The sequence below is a fragment of the Leopardus geoffroyi genome, chromosome B1 (genome assembly GCF_018350155.1).
Source record: "Leopardus geoffroyi isolate Oge1 chromosome B1, O.geoffroyi_Oge1_pat1.0, whole genome shotgun sequence".
Lineage (NCBI taxonomy): Eukaryota > Metazoa > Chordata > Mammalia > Carnivora > Felidae > Leopardus > Leopardus geoffroyi.
In genome coordinates this window covers 104,935,890-104,958,696 of record NC_059327.1, presented here as the reverse complement: position 1 = coordinate 104,958,696, position 22,807 = coordinate 104,935,890, and the positions used below count along the sequence as shown (strand labels likewise).

Sequence of the window (22,807 nt, the reverse complement as noted above, 5' to 3'; positions counted from 1 at the left end):
TCTTTTCTTTTTTTAAAGTAGGCTTCACACCTAACTTGGGGCTTAAACTCACGACCGTGAGATCAAGAGTTGGATGCTCTACTGAGGCACCCAGGTTCCCCAAAAAGTTATTTTAAAAACTACTTTTTAATTAAAAATGGAAAGAAAGACTTTTCAAAGGCATTTAAAATTGTTGCAGAGAAGGAATTTTTCATATATGATGGTCCTATTCCCAGTAATCCTAACCATTACTAGTATCAGCACTAAAAGGGAAGAAAAAGATAGGAAGAGTAGAACTAGAGATATGATAAGAGACCTGGAATTTTTATTTCAAATGACAAACTGCTCCTGGAAGTCAGAGCTCTTAGATGCTGGCATAATTACACAGATTGAAAAGAAGGAAAATGGAAGGAATTGCTATCCTTAGATATAGTTAAGGCCAGATCTGGCAAAGCGCTGGAAAACAAAATTCAGGAAAATACCCAGAATGTGTTGTCAGGGCAATGGCCTAAGTAACTTCCATATAATTTCTCTCTGTGTACCACTGATGTGAGAAGAGGGCTCTGGAGTTTGGTTTGCTCTCTCACTGATTTCAGTGTGACCTTAGGCAATTTATTTGATCTGACTGCCAGCTTTCCCTCTCTCCAGAGAGTTTAGAAAATGACACATACTTGGTGGGGCTTAATGTTTGTAACCACTTCAAGATTTCAAAGAGAATATTTTCATGATGGAAAAAGTATTGTTCTTTGTCACTCTATGTGTTGGTTTACGAAAGTTGAAACCTGGAATTAAAGTCCAAACCAGGTTTAATATGTTAGTTTAAGACTGCATTTACTGTGTTTCCATTGCATTCAATGTATTTCTATGCAATTTCATTGCATGTGTATTTACTGAGGAGCCACTGTTGCTTTCCAAAAACTCAAAATCTTGGGCCCATAGAAATTGGTTCATTGACCATGTTGGAAGTCCACAGGGTTCCCTTGCTTGCAGAGCAGAAAAAGAATCCCCCAAGTCCCTATCTGGTTTAGCAATTTCATTAAATCTGGATGTGATGCACAGTGGAAGATAGTATAGTCGCCCCATCAGCAAATATATACTATTTGAGATGCTAGAGAATTAGGAGAACCGAAATGAAATCCCAGTCATGGATGAAACCAGGTTCTCTCTCAGGAGCTCATTTCACAGTTCTGCTGAAGAGTATAATAATATTTCTACTACTTCATGTTCTTCTGAGAAACCTGAAAGATAATGAATTGGGAAAATGTCCTTAATCAAAAAATTAATGAATCCTACTAATTATAATAACAACCAAAATACCGAGTGCCTCCTGTATTCCAGTACAGTGCTAAGCATCAATTTGCCTCATCATTTCTTACAGTGCATGTAATTTTTTCTACACATGAGGAAACAGAGGCCGAGGAGCCACAGTAACCAGCTAGTGAGGGTGGGGTGTGGTGGGGGCAGAGCCAGGACACAAACCCAGGCCTATCTAAGTCCAAAGAGGTATGAAAAGTCATGAATTCCGGTCAACTGAACATATGGTCCTCAAACACAGTAGTGGCCATTTTACTTTCTCTTTCCTCAGTTATTGCTAGCTGCCTTGTAAGTAATTATCAATTTTCTAGGAAATTCCTCACTTTTGTGGGAAGCCTATTGCACTGACCTGCAATGGAAAGCTATTTCCTTCCAAAACCTGTCAGCTAAGGCATCTGTGTTCCCATCCAGAAAGATCCACCTTAGGTAGCCAAGGGAGATGTTAAAGGAAAGGTTTAGGAAGCAGTTACTATACGCCAGGCACTTGTTTAAAAAATAGATGTTTAAAAATATTTCACTCATTGCTAGAATGACTTTGAAAGAGAATACCAAGGTTCAGGAGAGAAAATGATGCATCCAAGGCTGGGCAGTAAATAGCAGCAAAGCTGGGGTTTAAAGTCACATCAAGCCCCTGACTCTTCATCGCCTCCTCATGACAAAAAGCTTTCTGCTGAATTAGCCAACCCCATGCCCACAACTTTATTGTTCTTCATAGCACTTGTCCCCATCTGACAGAATATAGGTTGTCTTTATTGTCTGCCCTACCTACTGCAATATGAGCTTCTAGAGGGCATGGGCCTTGTCTGACTTGTTAATTTCCATGTCCCTCCTGCCTAGAACAGTGACTTAAATAAATAATAAACATTTTTTATGTGAATAAATAAATTAAGGCAGGTTTTAGAAACCAGGGTAGATACCAAGCTTGTGACAGGTTGATAGCAGAGTATGGTTTAGTCTGGAAAGCCTTACTTTGATACAAGAAAATGCAGCAATTTCAATCTATTTTTGCTTAATAGGTTAAAAGTGATTCCTAACTTAAACTACGACCCATATTTAAAATTTGTCTTCAATATAAAGTTTCACTTAGGAACCCCCTTAGTATTATTTATTTATTAGGCATTATTAATACTACTATTGAAACTTCTAGGCGTTTTGACATTATAAATGTAAGCGTATCCATTTTTAATAATATTAATTTCCAGAAGCCTAAGGGAAAAGCAGATATTTTAATTCATTTTGTGAAGCTTTGAAGTAAAAGAGGAGATGGAAAAATTGATGAAAAATGAAAAGATCAGAAGAGGGACAACTAAGTTATGAAAATCAAAAAATGTTTTTTTTATCTATTTAAAAAAGCCCCACACAAATTAGCTAACTCCCACAAACATATCAAAATTCAGATAAATAATATATATATATTTAATATGAAATTTATTGTCAAATTGGTTTCCATACAACACCAGTGCTCATCCCAAAATGTGCCCTCCGCAATACCCATCACCCACCCTCCCTCCCTCTCACCCCCTCATCAGCCCTCAGTTTGTTCTTAGTTTTTTAAGAGTCTGTTATGCTTTGGCTCTCTCCCTCTCATAAATAATATTTTTATTAACTATGACACACCTCTTTTTCCCCTACTTTTCTTCCTTGAATGTTCTTTGATCTCCTCTCTGTATGACAAAAATTTCATGATACCATTTTTTTCTATTAACATGTAGCATAGTTAACTGATAGCAGTTTTTATTATTGGTAATTGGGTTGCACACAACATGGGACTTCTCATACAGAACTAAGCACTGTAATATGGCTACAAGTTTGTGCCCATAAACATAAGAGTTCTAATAAATTCTGTTTTTTATAATAGCCGTGGAGAATGTATGGTGCATTTATAATGTGTGTGCTGCATTATCTGGCATATTTCTGGAAGGGGCACCTTTGCATTTGAGTAGGCATCAATAAGAAATGAATTCTTCCCTGGCAATTCTTATATTTAGCTATGGGAAGAGTCTTCCACAGACTAGTTTGTGGCGCTGTACATTTCAACCTGTTTTCCTCTACTACACAAATACATAGTGTCAGCACCCTAGTATGGGCTGATGCTATGATAGGACCCCTGGCCCTGCCCTTTAATGTTGTCACACCAGGCGAATGGACACAGCACATGGTGGGACTATGCCTGGAAGCTATTCATTCCTATGCTGGGCAGCTGGCAATAAATTCACATGAATGTGGTTGTGAAGCACATGAACATATTTCATGAAACCCAAGCTCAACAAATCCCCACCTCGTCTTCCCTTTAGCTGGATTCCAGAAAGGCTCATGGCTCCTCCACCATTACTTGCAGGGGAAGTTGGAGCGAAAAAGACAACCATCTTAACCGAATTTGGTTGAAGTATTTTACCTTGGCAAATTTTACAGCCGCATATGAACATGTAAACACATTGCTGGTGTTCCTTCCAGAGACTTGGAAAGGATCCCAGAAGGGAGGGGTCATGAGCTTGAGGTTCACTAACTTCATATTACATTCTCCAGTAATGGGCACACACCTACTACAGTTCAGCTACACTAACCTTCATCTCTTTTTTGTACAAAAAGCATATTCTGCCCTTCCTGCCTCTCTTCCAATCAAATCCTTATTTGTGTCTCAGCTCTGGGAGGTTTTTCTGATCTCCTGTGTGTATTACTCCCCTTACTCTCTGCTGAATCATCCCGTTCTCTCTTTTTAGCCTCTATTTCCCTCTGAAGCTATTTTGTTTACGTACTTATTATCTGGCTTCTCTGGTAAAATGTGGGCTCCGTGAGAGCAGGAATGTTGTCTGGGATGCTCACAAAAAATCATTTGAATGAATGAACTATAAGCTTAAAAATGTGTATCTTTTAAATTAGCTCAAGACTATTATTTTATCATTTTAATGAATTTACTCCAACTCTGGTCCCCATCTCACTGAATTGGCCACGTCCTTCCCGGGGTTTGCAAAGTTGTTGGGATTCAGCAGAGCAACTGGTCATCAATCATTTTCCTTCACTGGTCACTGAACTGTCCATGGTCTTGGCCAGCAGTCAGGTACCTAACTGCAGTTTCTTGACATGTATGTGGCTGAAGAACGTTGGCAAAGGTTGGGAGCCCTCCTCTTGGTGTCTGGCCTCCCTCCAGAGACCCTATAGCTGTTGCCCTCTTGCCGTTAGTTCCCTGGCAGCAGCATGGTGATCAGCATTACTGGAGAGACACACAGACAGTTAGACAATCCTAGCTAGGACTAAAGCCCTGCCTTGCTTTTCTCAAGGGAACTTTCTTTGCTTTTCTCCCCTCTTGGGATCTCTTGGAAAGTCATTTCATGGAGGTTAGGCCTTACAAAACAGGGAATCACTAGTGTTACCTTCTATTCTCCCTCAGCAAAAGTCCCTGAGTTAAGGAAATTGTAAGGGTCTGACTACTTTCTTAGAAGAGGAAGAAGGGGGAAATCTGAAGAACAAAATTATCAAAATCTCAAAAATTATTCTGTCACATACCTTTTGTATATCGCAAAGGAAACTAACTGGTACTTAGTTACGTACTCTCTGTAGGCTCTGCCTCCCTGTTATGGGCTGAAATTTATCCCCCAAATTCATATGTTGAAGTTCTACTCTCCAATATCTCAGAATGTGACTGTATTTAGACAAAAGGTCTTTAAAGGTAATTAAGTTAAAATTAGGTCACTAGAGCAGGCCTTAATCCAATATAACTGATTCTATATAAAAAAGAGGGGGTTGGAATGTACAGGTACAGAGAAAAGATGATGTGAAGGCATTTGGAGAAGACAGCCATCTAAAAGCCAAGGAAACAGACTTCAAAAGACTCTGTGGACACCTTTATCTCAGACTTCTCATCTTCAGAATTGTGAGACAATGCATTTCTTTTCAAGCCACCTTGTCTGTAGTACTTTGTAAAGTACTTTGTAGTACTTAGCATCCGCCTAGCAAATGAATATACTACCTCATGCTGCGAGGTTGGGTAAGGCAGTGTCTCCGGGCTCCACGTAAAAGTAGGAGTTGCCGGTGTATCTCCTTAGCTCTGCAAGCCTCAGTGTTGGGACTTTGAGTCACCACCAGCAGCAGTGGTAGTTTCTCCTGAAACCACATTCAGTCTCCAAGCAAGAGAGGGCATGTAGATGAGCAGGGAAAATGCTGTTGGACTGTTGGAGGGTGTCTTCTTTCACACTGCCCCTTCTCTCTTGCACTGGAATGCGGCAAAGCAGCATCACCACCTGCTCAGATGGCATTTCATGCACGTGCATTCCAGGAAACAGCACAGATACTCGAGTCACAGCAGGCCCTAGTGGGGTCAGCAGATAATGGATTAGTGATTCTCCAATAGTCGGAAAGTTTCATAACTGCTTAATAGGAGTTCGCAAATATTTGTCATCATGTTGATTATCTGCGTATGTATTTTTTAACACTTAGGATAAAATTCTGTTATCTGTAATTAATTCCAACTATCATGTTTCATCCAAATGTTAAGAATGATCATTTGAAAAGATCTTGTTGTCTTTGTCTGGGATATGAATTTCTTCCCACATATGCAATTTCATGCCTAATTGCTCTCAGTCCCTTTTTGCAGAAGGAAAAATTAAAACAAAACAACAATAACAAAATACATTGTTTCAAAGCTCCAAATTTTAATCCTGATTTTGGAGGTTAAAATTTAGTGACAGTTCCAAATATTGATTATAACCCATGGAAAAAATGATTTTGTTTGTTTAAAAATATAGATGCTATCATTTAAATTTTATCTTTAATAGTTCATTGACTTTACATTTTACTTAAAAATTATCTTTACTCCTTCTTATGTTTCAGATAATACTATCCGAAATACAAAACATGCATTATTTACTAGCAAAGTAGAAAAACGGTATAGTCAGTAGACATCATGAGTCACATTTTCAGTTCATTTTTTGAACTGAATGCCCTCCAGTCTTTTGGAGAAAACAGATGTCTGAAACTATTTTTCTAATATATTTATTTAACCCCATCTTCATTGTCCTAAAATGTACACACACACGCACGCACACACATTGCACGTTTATAAAATATGCTTTTGAAACTAAAACTTTTAATGTGTATGTATCCCATAGGGACTTTAATCCGCGTGGTTTCATTTGGTGATTTATTCAGATTTAACTCACATAAATACATTAGCTAATGTTGTAAGATACCTGCTAGGTTTCTGTTTTGTTTTTTTAAAGCCCCTTTAAAAACAAATGTTTAATAAGTTCTTTGAGAGAGAGAGGGAGGAGGGTTGGGGGGGTAGGGCAGAGAAAGAGGGTGAGAGAGAATTCCAAGCAGGCTCCATGCTATCAGTGCAGAGACCAGAGCCCAATGTGGGGCTCAGTCTGTTAGTTCATTAGATCATGACCTGAGCCAAAATCAAGAGTTGGATGCTTAACCACCTGAGCCATCCAAGCACCCCAAACTCTTATAATTTTCTAAGTGATAAGAACACTAGGAGTGCCTCTTGTTTTTATATTGGTCTTTGACCTTTGTTCCTGATACAGAATTCCTGAAATCCTTGTAATTTCTGGGGTGGTGAGAGTGTCTTTTGTTCTTATGAGGTGATTCTGGGTGGACTTCTGGATGAGAGCTGGTCATTGGAAAGATCAAGCCATGATTAGAAACTTGAATTTTCAGCCCTGCCACCCATTTTCTTGAGAAGGGAAAAGAGCTGAAAATAGAGCTAATGATCCATCATGCCTACGTGATGAAGTCTGTATAAAATTCCATAAGTACCGGGCTTGGAGAGCTTCTGTATTGGTGAACACATGGAGGTGTTGGGAGAGTGGTGTGTCTGGAGAGGGCATGGGAATTCTTCATCCCTTCTCATATACCTTGCCCTACCTATCTCTTCCATCTGGATGGACATCTGTATCCTTTATTATATTGTTTAATAATCAATAATCATTAATTAATCAAATCCAAGGAGGGGATCTTTGGAACCTCTGATATATAGCTGGTTGATCAGAAGCAAAGGTGATAATCTGGACTTGTGACTGGTGTCTGAAGTGTGTGTGTTGGGGGAGCATGTCATGTGGGACTGAGCCCTTACCTATGGAATCTGATGCTATCTCCAGGTAGATAGTGTCGAATTGAGTTGAATTCTTAGATATTTTGCTGGTGTACTGAGAATTGCTTGCCGGTGGTGTGGGGTACACTACCCACTCCCACCTCCACATATTTTTGAGTAAAATATTGAATTAGAAAGAAAACAAAGAGGCATGAGCCAGCATAGGTAGCCAATGTGAAATTATTGTAGAATAAGTCATTCCTAATGCAAGATTTTTGTTTTATAATGTGGCTTCGCAATTCATGTTAGGCTCAATAATCTTACTGTGTTGTCAACATTGGGAAGGATAATATAGGTATTATTTGCTGAATGAAGAATTAGTGGATGGTAGTATAAAACAACAGATGATATATTGTTAAATTCTTTAAATGGCATTGAAGTAGAGTTAGTCTAAGAAGGTAATTTTTTAGTTGAAGTATAATTGACACATGTTACATTAGTTTCAGGTGTACAACAAAGTGATTTGAAAAATCTATGTTATGCTATGCTCACCATAAGTGTAGCTACCATCAAAGAAGATCGTTTTCAAAAGCACTTGTCACTTTTTTTTCCCTTAAGAAAAAGGGTTTTTACACTTGCCTTGATTCTTATATCCCAAATAAAATAAAGAGCAGGCTGTGTGCTGTTTGACCAGGGCTCTACTTCCATTTCTCCACTAACGTCTTGTTTACTTTGTTGGGTCTGGGACTTGATTTCACCCTCCTTGCAGATGACTAAGTTAGCTTGTTAGTGTTTCATGGATGCTGGAAGAAGAAATGAGATTCTTCAGTCAGAGACAAAGAGCTTTCTTACTCGATATAACAAGCAGCATGAACATCACCATATTTACAAGCTTATATTGCCTCAAATTCCATTTATAGGAAATGATCCAGATGCATGCTACACACACACAAAGGATTTCCATATCAGCTAAGGTACACTAAGCCTGTTGAATCCATTGCTTTTATTTTACTTTTTGTTTGCAATCAGCTTGCTCTTTGATCCACCTTGAGATATTACCACATCCTGCTACAAACATAACCCTGAGAAATAGCTCAGGAAGAGAAGCATTAGGACCTTGAATTCTGACACATCCAGAAAGACCTTCAGGAGCACTGAAGAACCAAGGAAGATTCTCTCTCCCAACATATCTTGTGGTAGTTTCACCTTCACATTGACTTCTCCCATTGGATGTTATCAATATCTATGGGGGGTAATGATATTGCCCCTGACAGCTTTCTGGAAGGCTCTTAAGCTTCCCTGTGGTTGGACCGTATACAAATTAATCACTAGAGCTGGGGGAATGTCCTTGACTCAAGCCTAGGTTTTGTACCCATTCCTGATCTAAGCTCTGTGTTACAGAGAAAAGATTACTCTGACTGTCTTAGATCAACCAGCTTATCTGTGCTGCTGGGGTGGAAGGATCAATCTTACTGAATCTGGTAGGGGGGACAGGCAAGATGTTAGGGAGACAGGCACGAAATATTCCATATGGTCTCTAAGTGGTAGAATTCAAGAATTTTGCTCTCTTCCAGATTTTTTTCCAAGTCAAATGAAGTAAGAAAAAAAGAAAAGAAATGAGAACTCTTTGACTCTCTCTTCTACACCTTTATTCTGGGAAATCATGTCTAGTCTTTCATTCTACTCATAATGAGCACCAGTTTGGCATCAAGAATTGTATTAGACCTGGGGATACAATTTCCAATAAATTGGGGACATCTGCTAATCTCACAGGGTTAATAACCTAGTGTTGGGTTCAGACAATTTAAGAGACCATTCGAATGAGAGGGAAAGTGCAGAGTGATGGCAGCACATGGAAGGAATACCTGTGGGGGAGGAGGGTTAGGAAAGGCTTCCTGGAGAATGTGACCTGTAATCTGAGGCCAGAAGGATGAGTAGGACTTATCAGGTGATCTATGTGTAGGGTGGACTAGATAGCTTAGAAGAATGACTTAGCAGATGGAACCAAAAAAGCAGGTTATAGAAAGGAAAAATAGTTCTGTGTGTCTGAGTCATAAAATTCAAGGTGAGAGATGAGGTGGGAGAAGAAGTGAGGAATGGGGGGCAGAATGTGTTCTCTATGCAAAGGAGTTTGGGCTATTCTGAAAGTCCTTGAAGACTTTATTATTATTTTTTTAAACTTTTTTTTCATGTTTATTTTTGAGAGAGAGAGAGAAGGAGAGGGAGAGAGAAAACAGGGGAGGGGCCAAAAGAGAGGGAGACACAGAATCCAGAGCAGGCTCCAGGCTCTGAGCTGTCAGCACAGAGCCTGATGTGGGGCTCGAACTCCCAAACCACGAGATCATGATCTGAGCCAAAGTCAGAAGCTTAAGGGACTGAGCCACCCAGGTGCCCCAGCCCTTGAAGACTTTAAACAGAGGGATAAAACAAGATAAACGTTGCATTTTAGAAATTTCACCCTTGCTGTAAAGTCAAAAATGAATTGAGGGTGAAACAAAGCTGGGACATATTAGTTAGGAGATTGCTGAAACCAGGGCCAGAGATGGAAATAACCACAGTAGTGGGAATGGAGGGAAGGGGCGGATTTACATTCTACTTATAAGTTGGATCCATAGGTCTTAATGAGCAGTTGGATATAGGAGATGTGCATTAGGGAATACACAAATCGTGGAGATAGGATGGCAATGATAAGAAGAGGCATTTTAAATTCAGGCAGGCAAAGGTTCAAATCTCTACCATGTAGAATCTAAGACTGAGTTAATTACCAGTAAAAGGGAGACACTGGTAACTACCTAGCATGGTTACTTTTTTTTTTTTTTTTAATTTTTTTTTTCAATGTTTATTTATTTTTGGGACAGAGAGAGACAGAGCATGAATGGGGGAGGGGCAGAGAGAGAGGGAGACACAGAATCGGAAACAGGCTCCAGGCTCTGAGCCATCAGCCCAGAGCCTGACGCGGGGCTCGAACTCCCGGACCGCGAGATCCTGACCTGGCTGAAGTCGGACGCTTAACCGACTGCGCCACCCAGGCGCCCCCCTAGCATGGTTACTTTGAAGATAAATAAAATACTCTATGTCAAGGTCCTGACCCAGATTAAATCTTCACATTAAAGCAATATTTGAGCCCCCGGTTGTCCGGAGGAACTGGTTGGTTGGATGGAGAAGCTATTCCTCCAGTTAGCAGATAGGAGTGTACCTGCTGCAAGTAGGGATGAACTGGACCTACAGCAGGTTAAACAAATAGGGTCATTTTTCTTGCACAGTAAGGAAACTGGAGGTGCACAACTATTGGCATTAATTTTATCAGCACTGGAGTCTTCACAGTTTTCTTCAGCTTTACCTCATGGTCACAATATGGCTACCCCCGTTCCAGCCTCCAGCATCACATTTACATTTAAGTCAGGGTTGAGGGGAACCAGACATAAGAGAAAGGTAAGTTTGCCGATTATCCTGAGATGGGAAACACAGGAGGAAAAGCAGAATTTGGAGGAAAAAAAAGAAACTTGATTTTGAGTATACAGAGTTTTAGGTTTCTGTGATAGGTTCACATAGAAACAGGTTTAATGAGCAGTTGCATATATTGGCCTGGAGTTGAGGAATTGTATCTGAGATTGAGGGGGAAGGTTAAATTCTATGGGGTGAATGAAAGAAGCCATAGAAAGGAAGTAAAGTGAGAAAAGTAGACCGGGACATAGGCCTGGAAGAGAACACACACATTTAATGAATTAGTAGAGGCTGAGGACTACCCAAGGCCAGAGAAGAGTGGCTAGAGATGCAAGAGGAAAGAGCGTGTTGTGTCCTCGAATCGAAGCCCAAGAGAGAAGACAATCTAAGGGGGACATGGTTAATAATCTCAAGCGCTCACAAAAGCAAGGAGGTAGTAAGTGACCTTGCCGAGAGTTTTCCCTCTTGTGGGGATAGAAGCTAGACTGAACTGGGTTGAGGAACAGGAGGGACACGAGAAGGTGGAAAAAGAACATGTAAAAAGTTCTTTTTCTTTTGTTCTCAGAAGTCATACTTTAGGATGTCACTTATAAAATTATATTTTTTCAAAGAAAGACTTTGGGGAAGCCAATTCACCTCTCTGAAGAGAATCAAACTTGAGATGCCTGTCTGGTCCTCATGCCCTCAAAGGGTCTCTTTGAGAGCCAACAGTCTCTGGTTATGTTGTCTTCCTTTACCCCAGTGAGAAAGCACAAACAAAATCACTTGACACGTTTGGCTTCTGGGGAACAAGGCTGTATGGATGTTCACTGCACAGTGCTTCCTAGTACTGAAACAGGCAGAGCGTCTGGAAGTCAATTTTGTTTGGTACCACATGTAACACAAATTACCGTTCCCTACAGGGATGAATGTCATGGAAAATAAAAACATTATGGGAAAATAAAAATGTTCCATTTGTACGATTTTTGGTAGATTGTATTCAGATTTTAAAACATTGAAATCAACTTTTATTTTGGACCACCCAGACTCAGAAGAAGTGATGAGGGATTATAAAAATAAGAAACTTGTAGGTGACATTGTATGTAGTTGGCTATTTTGGTTTAAGAAGTTTCCTTCCTGCTGAACAGGGAAGAAAATGAAACGCTTATTTAAATTTAAAGCAATCCAAACCATTCAAGAGCGCTGTTAAAAGAATATAATTTCCAGGGGGAAATCCTTCCCCTCACCTTTTCTTCTCCTCCTTCTCCCTCTCCTCCCCCACCCCCCAACCACATCCTCCGGCTCTAAAATGTATATACCTATCTGGTAGTTCAAAAAAAGCACTTTTCAGAGTAGGAGGTTTTGAGGGAAAAACTCAAATGTTTTGCTTTCTTTTATTTCCTCTTATGGGATTAGTTCTGCAGGCCGTAGACAGTAAAAACTTAGAAAAATAATAATTTCACCCACTTTCACTCCCTTTTGTCTGTTTCAAACGTCAATGTGGTTCTTCTTAAAACATTTATTTGAGAGAATGGAATTGTCTAGTAGTTGAGTTCTCAGAGCTCATATTGGGAGATGACACTCGTGGCCTGGAGATTAAAACCTTCACGTGTTCTTTACTACTTATATGATTATTTAATGAAAGTTTTTCAGTCATTCTTTAAGTGCTGGCATTAAATGTGAGTGCTAGGGAACTCTTGCTCCACCGCCCCAAACCCGCCCCAAAAGAGGACCTTCTGCGGTGAGCGAGTCTCCTTCCCTTGCTTGAAGTGGGCTGAACAAAGGAGCGTGACGCAAAAGTGGGCGGTGTCCTCGATGCCAGGGAGCGCTTCTGCCTCCTTGTGAATGATCCTATTAGCTGCGCTATTTCGCGGCAGCGGCGGCCGGGACGGCGGCTGCAGCAAGAGCTCTGCTTCTGCGCTCCTCAGCCCTGCCTCCTTGGAGGCGCCTGGGGCTAAGCACACATCTCAACCGCACAGAAGCCTCGTCTGTCTTTTCAGGCTCTTCATGCTACCCAACTAAAAGGAGAAAATGGGCACGGGGGATTTTATCTGCATTTCCATGACCGGAGGGGCGCCCTGGGGGTTCAGATTGCAAGGTGGCAAGGAGCAGAAGCAGCCCTTACAAGTTGCTAAGGTAGGACCTCCGAAGAGATGTTATCACCGCTCTGTCCTGGGAGGGAATGAAAGCAACCTGTTGATGGTTTTTTCAAGTGCTGATTCAGAAGGTTATGTATTGGTCTGATTTTGGCGCTGATGCTAACTTTTCCCAGGATGCGGGTTTGTTCGTGTTTCGAAAAAACTTTCGAGTAACATATAGCATATATACAATTAACCAGTAATTGAAAGAAAAAAAAAAAAAAAGCACAAGAGGGCCATATTTATCAGCTGAAGAAAAGTCTAGTTAATCAGCTTCTCTGACAACCGGCAAGACACTTGGGAAGTTTCTTCTAGGCAATATAGAATATGCAGTTGCGTTATTGTTTCATGTTACTTTACTTGGTTCTGGCAGAAGAGAAATGCTCAGCTCAGCATAACCAATTAGCTTGGCTTTGGGGGACTCTTACAAAGAAGCGTTGGTAGTGACATTTACAATACAGCATCTCTTAAAAGGCCGATTTGGGGCAATAATTTTAAATATATGATGAAATGTCATAAAATCTATTTGAAAGAATATTCTCTTAAGGGTTTTACAAATAAATCTACCATCATGTGTACTCACCTAGTTAAGTGCTCAAAATAAAATTCAAAGACATTAGAAATATATTGTAAGTAACTTATAGGAAACTTTGAAATGCATGTAAAAATGATTTTAAATGTTTTAGATGTTTTTGTTTCCATCATATTGATTGTTTCTTGCTACCAGTTTGCTGGAAGGGATCCGATATAGTTTACATTGGGATTCAGATAAAATAAACTAAAATGCATGAAATTAATGCAGACTTTTACCTGATTTGGATACCAAATTGTAGTATTGTATGAAAAACATGTTTGATTAATTCCCTCTTTATAATTATATTAAAAATGGATCTAGAACTTTATGAAATATGTGGACTACTGGCCTTTGTAGTTATTCTTTCTCTTGGCTTTGGCTTTTTTTTTTGCTTTTTTTTTTTTTTTATGTTCACTCTGAGGAAAGGAGTTTCTTTGAAATTTTCTGCTCCCAGGCTTCCATCGAAAAATCCTTTTGTAATGTGATGGTGGAATCCTGCCACCTAGTGAAAATTTCAAACATCAAGAATGAAGCATAAGACAGAGGGTGAAAAGCAGAATTTTTAGAACTGGAAAGTTTCTCAGAGACTTCCAGTTCAACCTGCGGAGTTTAGATAAGAGCCCAGAAAGTTTAAGTAACTTTCCTCTGCTTTAGACTAGCAGTGATCGAAGAATACGGAAAGGAGGTTTCATTGTGTTGCTTTAGGAGTATGGCAGGAAGCATCAGACAAAACAGTAATGACAAATTTGGAGTATGCAGAATTCATGACACTGAACTGGAGTTGTTCTGAGTCTAGAATAGCAGTTGGCTGGCTCCAGTTACTGAGATTTGGGTTCTAATTCCAGCTCTGATCTAACTTGTAGCGGGCCTGTGACAAATCTCTCACCCTTCCTGACTCATCTGTTGTGAGGTGTTGGGGGGTGGGGGGAGAAAGAGGCAAAAATTTTGAGTGCTGTACAAAAAGAGAGAAGTAAAGAGGAAATTGTACTCTACCATCAGTGAGGTTCTAATATTGCTCTAGTTTCACTGTCCTAATAGTATGCAACTTTAGAATCACTTGCCTCCCAGTTAAAATGTAGGGACAAAGGTGGCTAGATGCTGTTATTCCAGTAGTTCTTCTGTGGCCAGATCTTAAGAATGGGTTGGGTATTGGGCTTCTCCTGACTCCGAGATGTGCTTGTTTCAAAGTGGACCTATTGTCCCTCTCTCTCTGCCCCTCCCCTGCTCACACTCTGTCTCTCTTTCTCAAAAATAAATAAACATTAAAAAAAATTATTAAAAAGGGAGGTTACCTGAGTGGCTCAGGCGCTTAAGTGTCTGACTTCAGCTCATGTCACGATCTCATGGTTCCTCTGTTAGAGCCCCGCATCGGGCTCTGTGCTGACATCTCAGAGCCTAGAGCCTGCTTCGGATTCTGTGTCTCCCTCTCTCTTTCTGCCCCTCTACTGCTCACACTCTGTCTCATTCCCTCTCAAAAATAAATAAGCATTAAAAAAATTCAAAGTGGAACTATTGTGTGATTTTTTTTTTAAGAACTGATTTTGTTTTTGAAGAATTGCTAGTGAACAGTGATTTGGGAGCATTTCTCTGCCGGTGATGTCTCTATTGACAGGATTCAGAGAGGATATTACATGTCTGAGTGTAAAAAAATTCGATCCTTCTCTTCCCCCCAAGTCAACTTTCCTAAAATATCATGGCAATATATTTGTGGTTTTAAAAAGACCATTACTAAAGCATTTGAATGTTTGCTTTAGTTTTCTAGTTTGTGATAGAATAGTGAATTGTTGATTTAAAAGTATTATGAAGTCGTCTGGATGTTTGCCTTAATTCTTGTGTGTGTGTGTGTGTGTGTGTGTGTGTGTGTGTGTGTGTATGTGTGTGTGTGTGAGAGAGAGAGAGAGATACACTACAGACTACAGTGTACTTTTCCCCATATGTAAAAAGTGACTAGAAAGCCTTCAAAAGAAGAAAAATTTCTAAGTTACTATGGCAATACCTACTTTTGTTGGTCTATTTTTTCCACTTAACTCAAACTCACATTTAATTTCTTATGCTAGCATTATTTGTTCTAGAAAACTCTTGGAGCAAAGTGCTTGTCACTTTGTATGTTATCAAGCTTATGACCTCACTGGGATTACTGTTTTTCATTTAAAACATCGAGTCCACTTAGTTCCAGGAATGGTCCCTGGGCTCAAGGTGAAATGAACATGGCATGGACTTCCTCCTCTTCTGAGTTACCTACAAGAAGGAGGATGGAGAGGAATGGGGTAGAAAGGCTGGGTAGGGATGGTTGCTAACAAACACAATGCTCACAGTTTTGAAGAACATGCAAAGGATGAATTTGGAATTGAAGAAAATATACATTAACAAAGAAAAGGAAATTCCGGACAGTGCTTGAATCATGCTCCCTTAAAATGGGGACACTACAAAGCAGTTCTATAGATAACAAATTTTTGGCTTGTTTTAAAATATCTAGTGTTCAGATTTTTTATAATTCTGTATAAAATGAAAATCTAACAAGCTGAAATAATGAAAAAAAGCTAATCTAATGTTATTAACAATGAGTAGAAGTTAAGTAGATTATAATTCCCTATAAATTATAAATTTATAAATATGTATATATAAATATATAAATTATAAATATCCTTCTAGTGACACATTTAGTCACTTTTGAGAGATGTTCAAACATTTTTAGTACTTGACTGGCTGACTGAACTGTAGGCAAACTCCAACTTTTAAAGATCACTAACAGAAATATTAATAATCAAATTTTTATAACATTGAAGCTCAAAGCCATAAAATTTGGATTTGTTTCAAGAATAAATTGAACTTTGAGGTCTCCTGGGTGGCTCAGTCGGTTGAGTGTCTGACTCTTGATTTTGGCTCAGGTCATGATCTCCTGGTTTGTGAGATCAAGTCCCTTGTCAAGCTCTGCACTGATAGCACGGAGCCTGCTTGGGATTCTTTCTCTCCCATTCTCTCGGCTCCTTCCCCACTCATGCTCTCTCTCTCTTTCTCTCTCAAAATAAATAAATAAACATAAAAAAAGAATAAATTGAATTTGTACAAGGCCCAAATAATCAGTAACAGTTGTCTGGTTTTTAAATGTTTATATATCTTTTAACTTATGTTCTAAATAGATGTTATAGAAAACAAATATCTCTAATACAGAATCATAGGACAATATTCTGTAAGGTATACTTTGAGAATATCATTCATAGAAGTAAATTTATTGAGACCTATTTATAACATAAAACTCCATTGTATGTGTGCAAACATTCTTAGAAAAACTATGTTAGCACTTTTACTTGACAAAACTCTTTTTTGGAATATGTACTTACGTGGCTATGTCTCTGGGTATGCTCTTGACAATTTGGGAAATCTTCATATAAAGAAGTGGTGAGAAATTTTTGTTTTACAAACAAATCTTATGAGCAATTCAGAAATAACTCACATTTTAAATATAATAAAGAAAGAAATGTGCACACTGTATCCTTTATATGTTAGAATGTTTAGCACTTTAAGCTTTCTTTAAAACGTATAGACACTATGGTACTTATAATTCTCTTATTGAATTTCAATTCAAAGTTTCAAGTAGCTTTTATTAAAATTGAGATGACAGATTACAGTCATCTATTTTATGGGCAGAAGTGGATTTAATGATTCTGTATGTCCTCTCTGTAAAACTTTAAATAAAGATGTGGTATTTAGGTAAGGCACAATCAAGTAACATCATCTTACCCATTAGTACCATCAGTGAGGTCTCTAAAATGTTTCAAATAAAATAATTCCAGAAGCATAGCTACTTCTAAAGGGAAAAAGAAATATTTTAATGTGTTTGAATATGTGTATTTGAGGATAAATGCTCTTTACTACATATGGAAAGCTAGTAACATCTTTATCACTTCATTTTGTTAAGTTTTTGAGAGCTTTCTAGAAATTCTAATAGCAGGTATGTTTACAGAAGTCAATGCATGCTAGGTAAATCTATTAAGCATATGTTATTTAAATCTTTGTTTTGGAATTGTGGGTTTTAAGACAGAACATTGTTGAAAGACAATGAGCTAAAATAATGACTATGCATGAACTTTACCATTATCGGGACACGGCATATATGTAACCAACATTTATCAAGCTCTTTTCAGGGAAATGTTCTTTGTAATATTTTCTTTGCAGGTATTTTCAAATGACCCCCAAAACCCAAGAAATAGTATGAAAAATATCTTCATTTTAGAGATGAAGGAATTCAGGCACAGAAAGGCTATGTTACTTGCCAAAGGTGAAGCTGTAAAAAATGGTGGGATTTGATTGCAAATCTGACTTCTCCTGAACTGATAGAAACAGGTACCTGAGAGAATGAAAGTAGGCTAAGATGGTGCCCCAAAGGAAGTTTATAGAAAAACAAAAAACAGTGTGGTCTTCATCCAAATCCGATTTAATTGGCCAAGGGAGCCCCAGGTATCAAGATTTATAAACACGCTAAAGACAATTCTAATGTGTGGTCAAGATTCAGAACCGCTGCTGTAGAAAGTTGAGGCCAGATATGTCAGTCACCACAGGGCTTACTGAAGGGTGGCATGAGACATTCTTCTGGCACTTTCCCACTGCCTCTTTCCCAGCTGATACAAGAGAAGGACCAGAGAGACTCAAGAATTGTCTGGGTCTTTAGCATGGTGATTAAGTCATCATTAGTAGTGGGAAGATTTTCCCTTTCTGAAGCCAAGATCTATGAATTGCAGGGAGGCAAGGAAGTGCTGGGAAGCTTAAAAATGATCATTGTAAAGACTGGAGGTGCCTGCAAGAGGGGAACCTGGCAAGCTATTCCCTAGCAGGACGTCTTCTTTGTCAATAGAATTGCTGGCTTTCCTAGTGCCATGTGAACGGTGGAATAAGAAGTAGGGAGTGGTGGGTGGGGAGAATAAAACTGGATAAAGATGTAAGAAGAAGGAGAGAAAAAGAAAGACAGAGATAGAGACAGAGAGGGAGAATGAGAGAGAACAAGTAGGAGCTTAACTGTTTGGTAAGGCAAGGATTCTTGCATTTCCCAGGTGTGAAAGACTGTCACTGAAGTGATGGGATTTGAACTGCCATGCCAGTACCCTACCCAGATGGGCCAAGCTCTTAGCTAGGGATCGGCAGGTGCAAGCTGGCATCCTGAGGGACTGTTAGAGGGCTTGGAAGGGAGCCTAGCAGGAGCCCTATTTCCCAAGTTAGGGAACTGTGGCAAAGTTCTCCATGGCTCTTTGAAGAAACTACACAAGTGCCCTAGCATCTGGACGCTGGCCACAGAGTGGACAGAGATGGCCACTCAATAATTAACCAGAGAGAAGTGCAACAACCAGGGAGAAATGCCACCTCATTCAGTTATGAATAAATATATCTACCATCCCCCCTTTCTCCAATCTTCCTGCCTTCAACTTGGGAGGAGTTCTAGAGAGGCAGAAAAAGAACAGACAACACCCTCCTGCCCACACCAAGCCCTGGAGCCACAAACCGGCCATGGTGCTTAGGGACAGAGCCTAGAGACAGACATTAGGCTGAAGCTGTAATTCAGCTAGACTGTTTTAATAACCAATAGCCAACAGAAATGCGTGGGATTTCTGACCAAAGTATTATTAAGGGAGGGATTTGGTTTTATCATAGTTGAAAGCAGTTACTGGAAGACATGAAAATTTCCTGTTTATAACTGAATGAGTTGATACTCCTCAAAGACATCAGTTCCGTAGGTTCATATTATCAATTACATGCATTTCATGTATGTTAGCTTGAAAATTTACTATCTTCATCACCCATAGAAGGAAGGTGCCTACTTTCAGTTAGTCTAAAAAAGTGTTTCTCGAACATTACTGTCGGAGTCCAGAACTCTCAATTTAAAAGTAAGTACTCTTGGGGTGCCTGGGTAACTAGTGGGTTGAGTGTCCAACTCTTGATTTTGGCTCAGGTCGTGATCCCAGAGTCGTGGGATTGAGCCCTACGTTGGGCTCTGTGCTGAGCATGGAGCCTGCTTATTAAGATTCTCCCTCTCTCTCTCTCTCTCAACCCCCTACCCTGCCCCCCAAAATTGAAAGTAAATACTCTGAAATTTTATTGGATATTAATCAAGGTGATTGTTGTTCTTTTTAAATTTTTTTTTCAACGTTTATTTATTTTTTTTGGGACAGAGAGAGACAGAGCATGAACGGGGGAGGGGCAGAGAGAGAGGGAGACACAGAATCGGAAACAGGCTCCAGGCTCTGAGCCATCAGCCCAGAGCCTGACGCGGGGCTCGAACTCACGGACCGCGAGATCGTGACCTGGCTGAAGTCGGACGCTTAACCGACTGTGCCACGCAGGCGCCCCATGGTGATTGTTGTTCTTAATGAAAGTTTTTGCAAGTCCAAAAGTCAGTATGTAATGTCATTGTGACATACATATTATACCTATCTAAATAATATTTGTATGTTTCTCATGGCAATGGTTTTAAAATATGAGCTTCCAAAATAATTTAAACTTCTTCTATCAGTTAATAAGTGTTCAAGAGTAGAAGCTAATTTATACATTTAGCTAAAAATACTTCACATGTGTATATCTTACAATCGTCCAAGTGTGTTAACATGTGTTATCTCATTTGATGCCACGTGAATAGACAAAGTTTTATTATCCTCAGTTTTTGGATGAAAAAACTGATTCTGAAAAAATAAATTATTTGCAAAAAAATTATATAAAGCAGTTCAAAGTCAAATGTAATTCTTTCCCTATGGCAGGGGCATCATGCCTCTCTCTGTATCACTATGGATAAAGCGAATGGGCTATCATTTAGTAATGCTGAAAACTGCCATAACTTTGACTTGGAGTTTTTTTTTTAAATTTTTTTAATGTTTATTTATTATTGAGAGACAGAGAGAGACAGACCGTGAGCAGAGGAGGAGCAGAGAGAGAGGGAGACACAGAATCTGAAGCAGGCCCCAGGCTCCAAGCTGTCAACACAGAGCCCGACGTGGGGCTCGAACCCACGAACTGCGAGATCATGACCTGAGCTGAAATCGGATGCTTAAACGATTGAACCACTCAGGCGCCCCTGATTTGGAGTTTGTATGAAATAGTATGTCACCATCTAAGACTTAACTCTTAAAAACATTTATAACAATTTTTTCTTTTAATAGGCTCAGGGAGAAGGATTATGGGAAGTGTATCTCCAAGATCATGTGCATTGAGAGACAAGACTGGAAAGCAAACCAGTTTAATTATAAATAAACCTAAAAAATACATGGATTCCAAAAATTTTATTGTATCTATTCTAACAGATTAATGATGAATGCCATGAGATTTTTGTAAAAGGAAATGGGGGGATGCCTGGGTGGTTCTGTTAGTTGGTTAAGAGTTCGACTCTTGATTTTGGCTCAGGTCATGATCTCATGGTTTGTGAGTTCAAGCTCTGCACTGGCAGAGCTTGTTTGGGATTTTCTTTCTCTCCTTCTCTTTGCCCCTCCCCTGCTTGTGTTCTCTCTCTCTCTCTCTCTCTCTCTCTGTCTCTTAAAATGAATAAACTTAAAAAAAAAAAAAAGAAAGAAAAGGAAATGGAGAACTCCCACATTAGCCTCATTAAAGAATCCTTAAGAAGGGCTCCTGGGTGGTTCGGTCGGTTAAGCGTCTGATTTAGGCTCAGGGCATGATCTCGCGGCTCATGAGTTCGAGCCCCACATCAGGCTCTGTGCTGGCAGTGCAGAGCCTGGAGCCTGCCTCGGATTCTGTGTCTTCCTCTTTCTCTGCCTGTGCCCTACTCGCTCTCTGGCTCTCTCTCAAAAATAAATAAGGATTAAAAAAAAAAGAAAGAAAAGAGTCCTTAAGAATAAATAGCTTCATGAAGTTAAAAGCCTTGTATGAGAAACGAAATATATTTGATGTTTGTTGGATATTTCATTGTTTGACCACCTCAATGAGAACATATTTATAGTATTGAATTACCTTAGGCATTTTTTTTTTAATTATTTACCATTCTTTGTCATTATGAAAAAGTATAGTTGGCTAGGTTCTCAACAAATTGTCTTCAGTGTCTTGTGAAATCCATGGATATGTAGCAGATCTTTGGTGATAGTGGGTATAGTTTGGTGTTATGACAGTCTGGATGTAGTTTTCCTTAACTGGGTTTTATTTTTTTTTTTAATTTTTTAATTTAATTTTGAAAAAGAGAGCCAGAGTGCCAGACACAGAATATGAAGCAGGTTACAGGCTCTGAGCTGTCAGCACAGAGCCAGACGTGGGGCTCAAACTCACAAACTGTAAGATCGTGACCTGAGCGGAAGTTGGACACTTAACCAACTGAGCCACCCAGGCTCCCTGACCTTAACTGGCTTTTAAATCCAGTGTGTTTCAGACAAATATACTAAAAAATATCATAGGTTTGCCATTTGAAACATTGGTGAAAGCTCCTGTGAGTTAATTATGTAACAAATAGTTTTCCTAATCTTGGTCTTGGGTGTTTAGAATCTGCTCATCCATGACTAGCTTTTCCACTTTTATTTGAAAGTAGTGTGGGTACTGGATTGATAAAACAATGGGGTGGGTGAGTTTTCCTGAAAATAAATATAGGTTTATATTCTGTCTAATTCTGTCTAGGCAACATTTCTTCTTTTACTGCTCTTCTTTCATTCCTTTAAATTTTTTTTAAAAAAATTTATTTATTTTGATATAGAGAGCTTCAGTATGAGCAGGAGAGGCGGGGAGAGAGACAGGGAGACAGAATCCCAAGCAGTCTCCAAACTGCAGAGGCCGACATGGGGCTCAATCTACTGAACTGTGAGACCATGATCTGAGCTGAAATCAAGGGTCAGATGCTTAACCGACTGAGCCACCCAGGCATCCCTCTCATTCCCTTTATCAAAATTTACCTGGCTTGAATTTCACCATTTTAGGATACAGATTATTTTTTCCCTAAGAAATTTATAACAATAGTCAATGTGTATCATTTTCCCCAAACATCTTACTACCTTTAACAGTATTTTCTGGAGATAATTTTTATTTAAGAAACTCATTCATATATAATGTCTACTGGATGCCAGTCACTTCTTTAATCACGTTTTAAACATGATGAGATAATTCTATGAGGTTATCTCTGTTTGAGATCCCCATTACAGAAGCACGAGGTTAAGTGACTTCCCCAGATCACATATGTAGTTAGGGTAAACCTGGGATCCACACCTGGAGACTTTGACTCCAGGATTTGTATTCCACACACACAACTTTCGTGGGTCTAGTGTAGTTTACTTTAATCATTTTCACAAAGGGGTATAAACACAATGGATTTAGGCGGTACTGACTATGTCCTCCATGGCTCTTATTCTGTTTCCTGCTCTATGTGTCTATGCTTAC

The 22,807-nt window shown here is 39.3% G+C and overlaps 1 protein-coding gene across 2 annotated transcripts in view; it reads left to right on the top strand.

Moving 5' to 3' along the window:
• The first annotated feature begins 12,585 nt into the window (after positions 1–12,585).
• SYNPO2 (synaptopodin 2) overlaps positions 12,586–22,807 on the top strand; it is a 179,895-nt gene continuing 169,673 nt past the window's right edge. The window contains exon 1 of one of the 2 annotated variants that reach the window (XM_045468972.1): positions 12,586–12,883. In XM_045468972.1, the coding sequence (XP_045324928.1) occupies positions 12,779–12,883 (105 nt within the window). In that variant the 5' untranslated portion in view covers positions 12,586–12,778. The remainder of the gene's footprint in view (positions 12,884–22,807) is intronic. The other variant, XM_045468969.1, reaches the window with a different exon arrangement.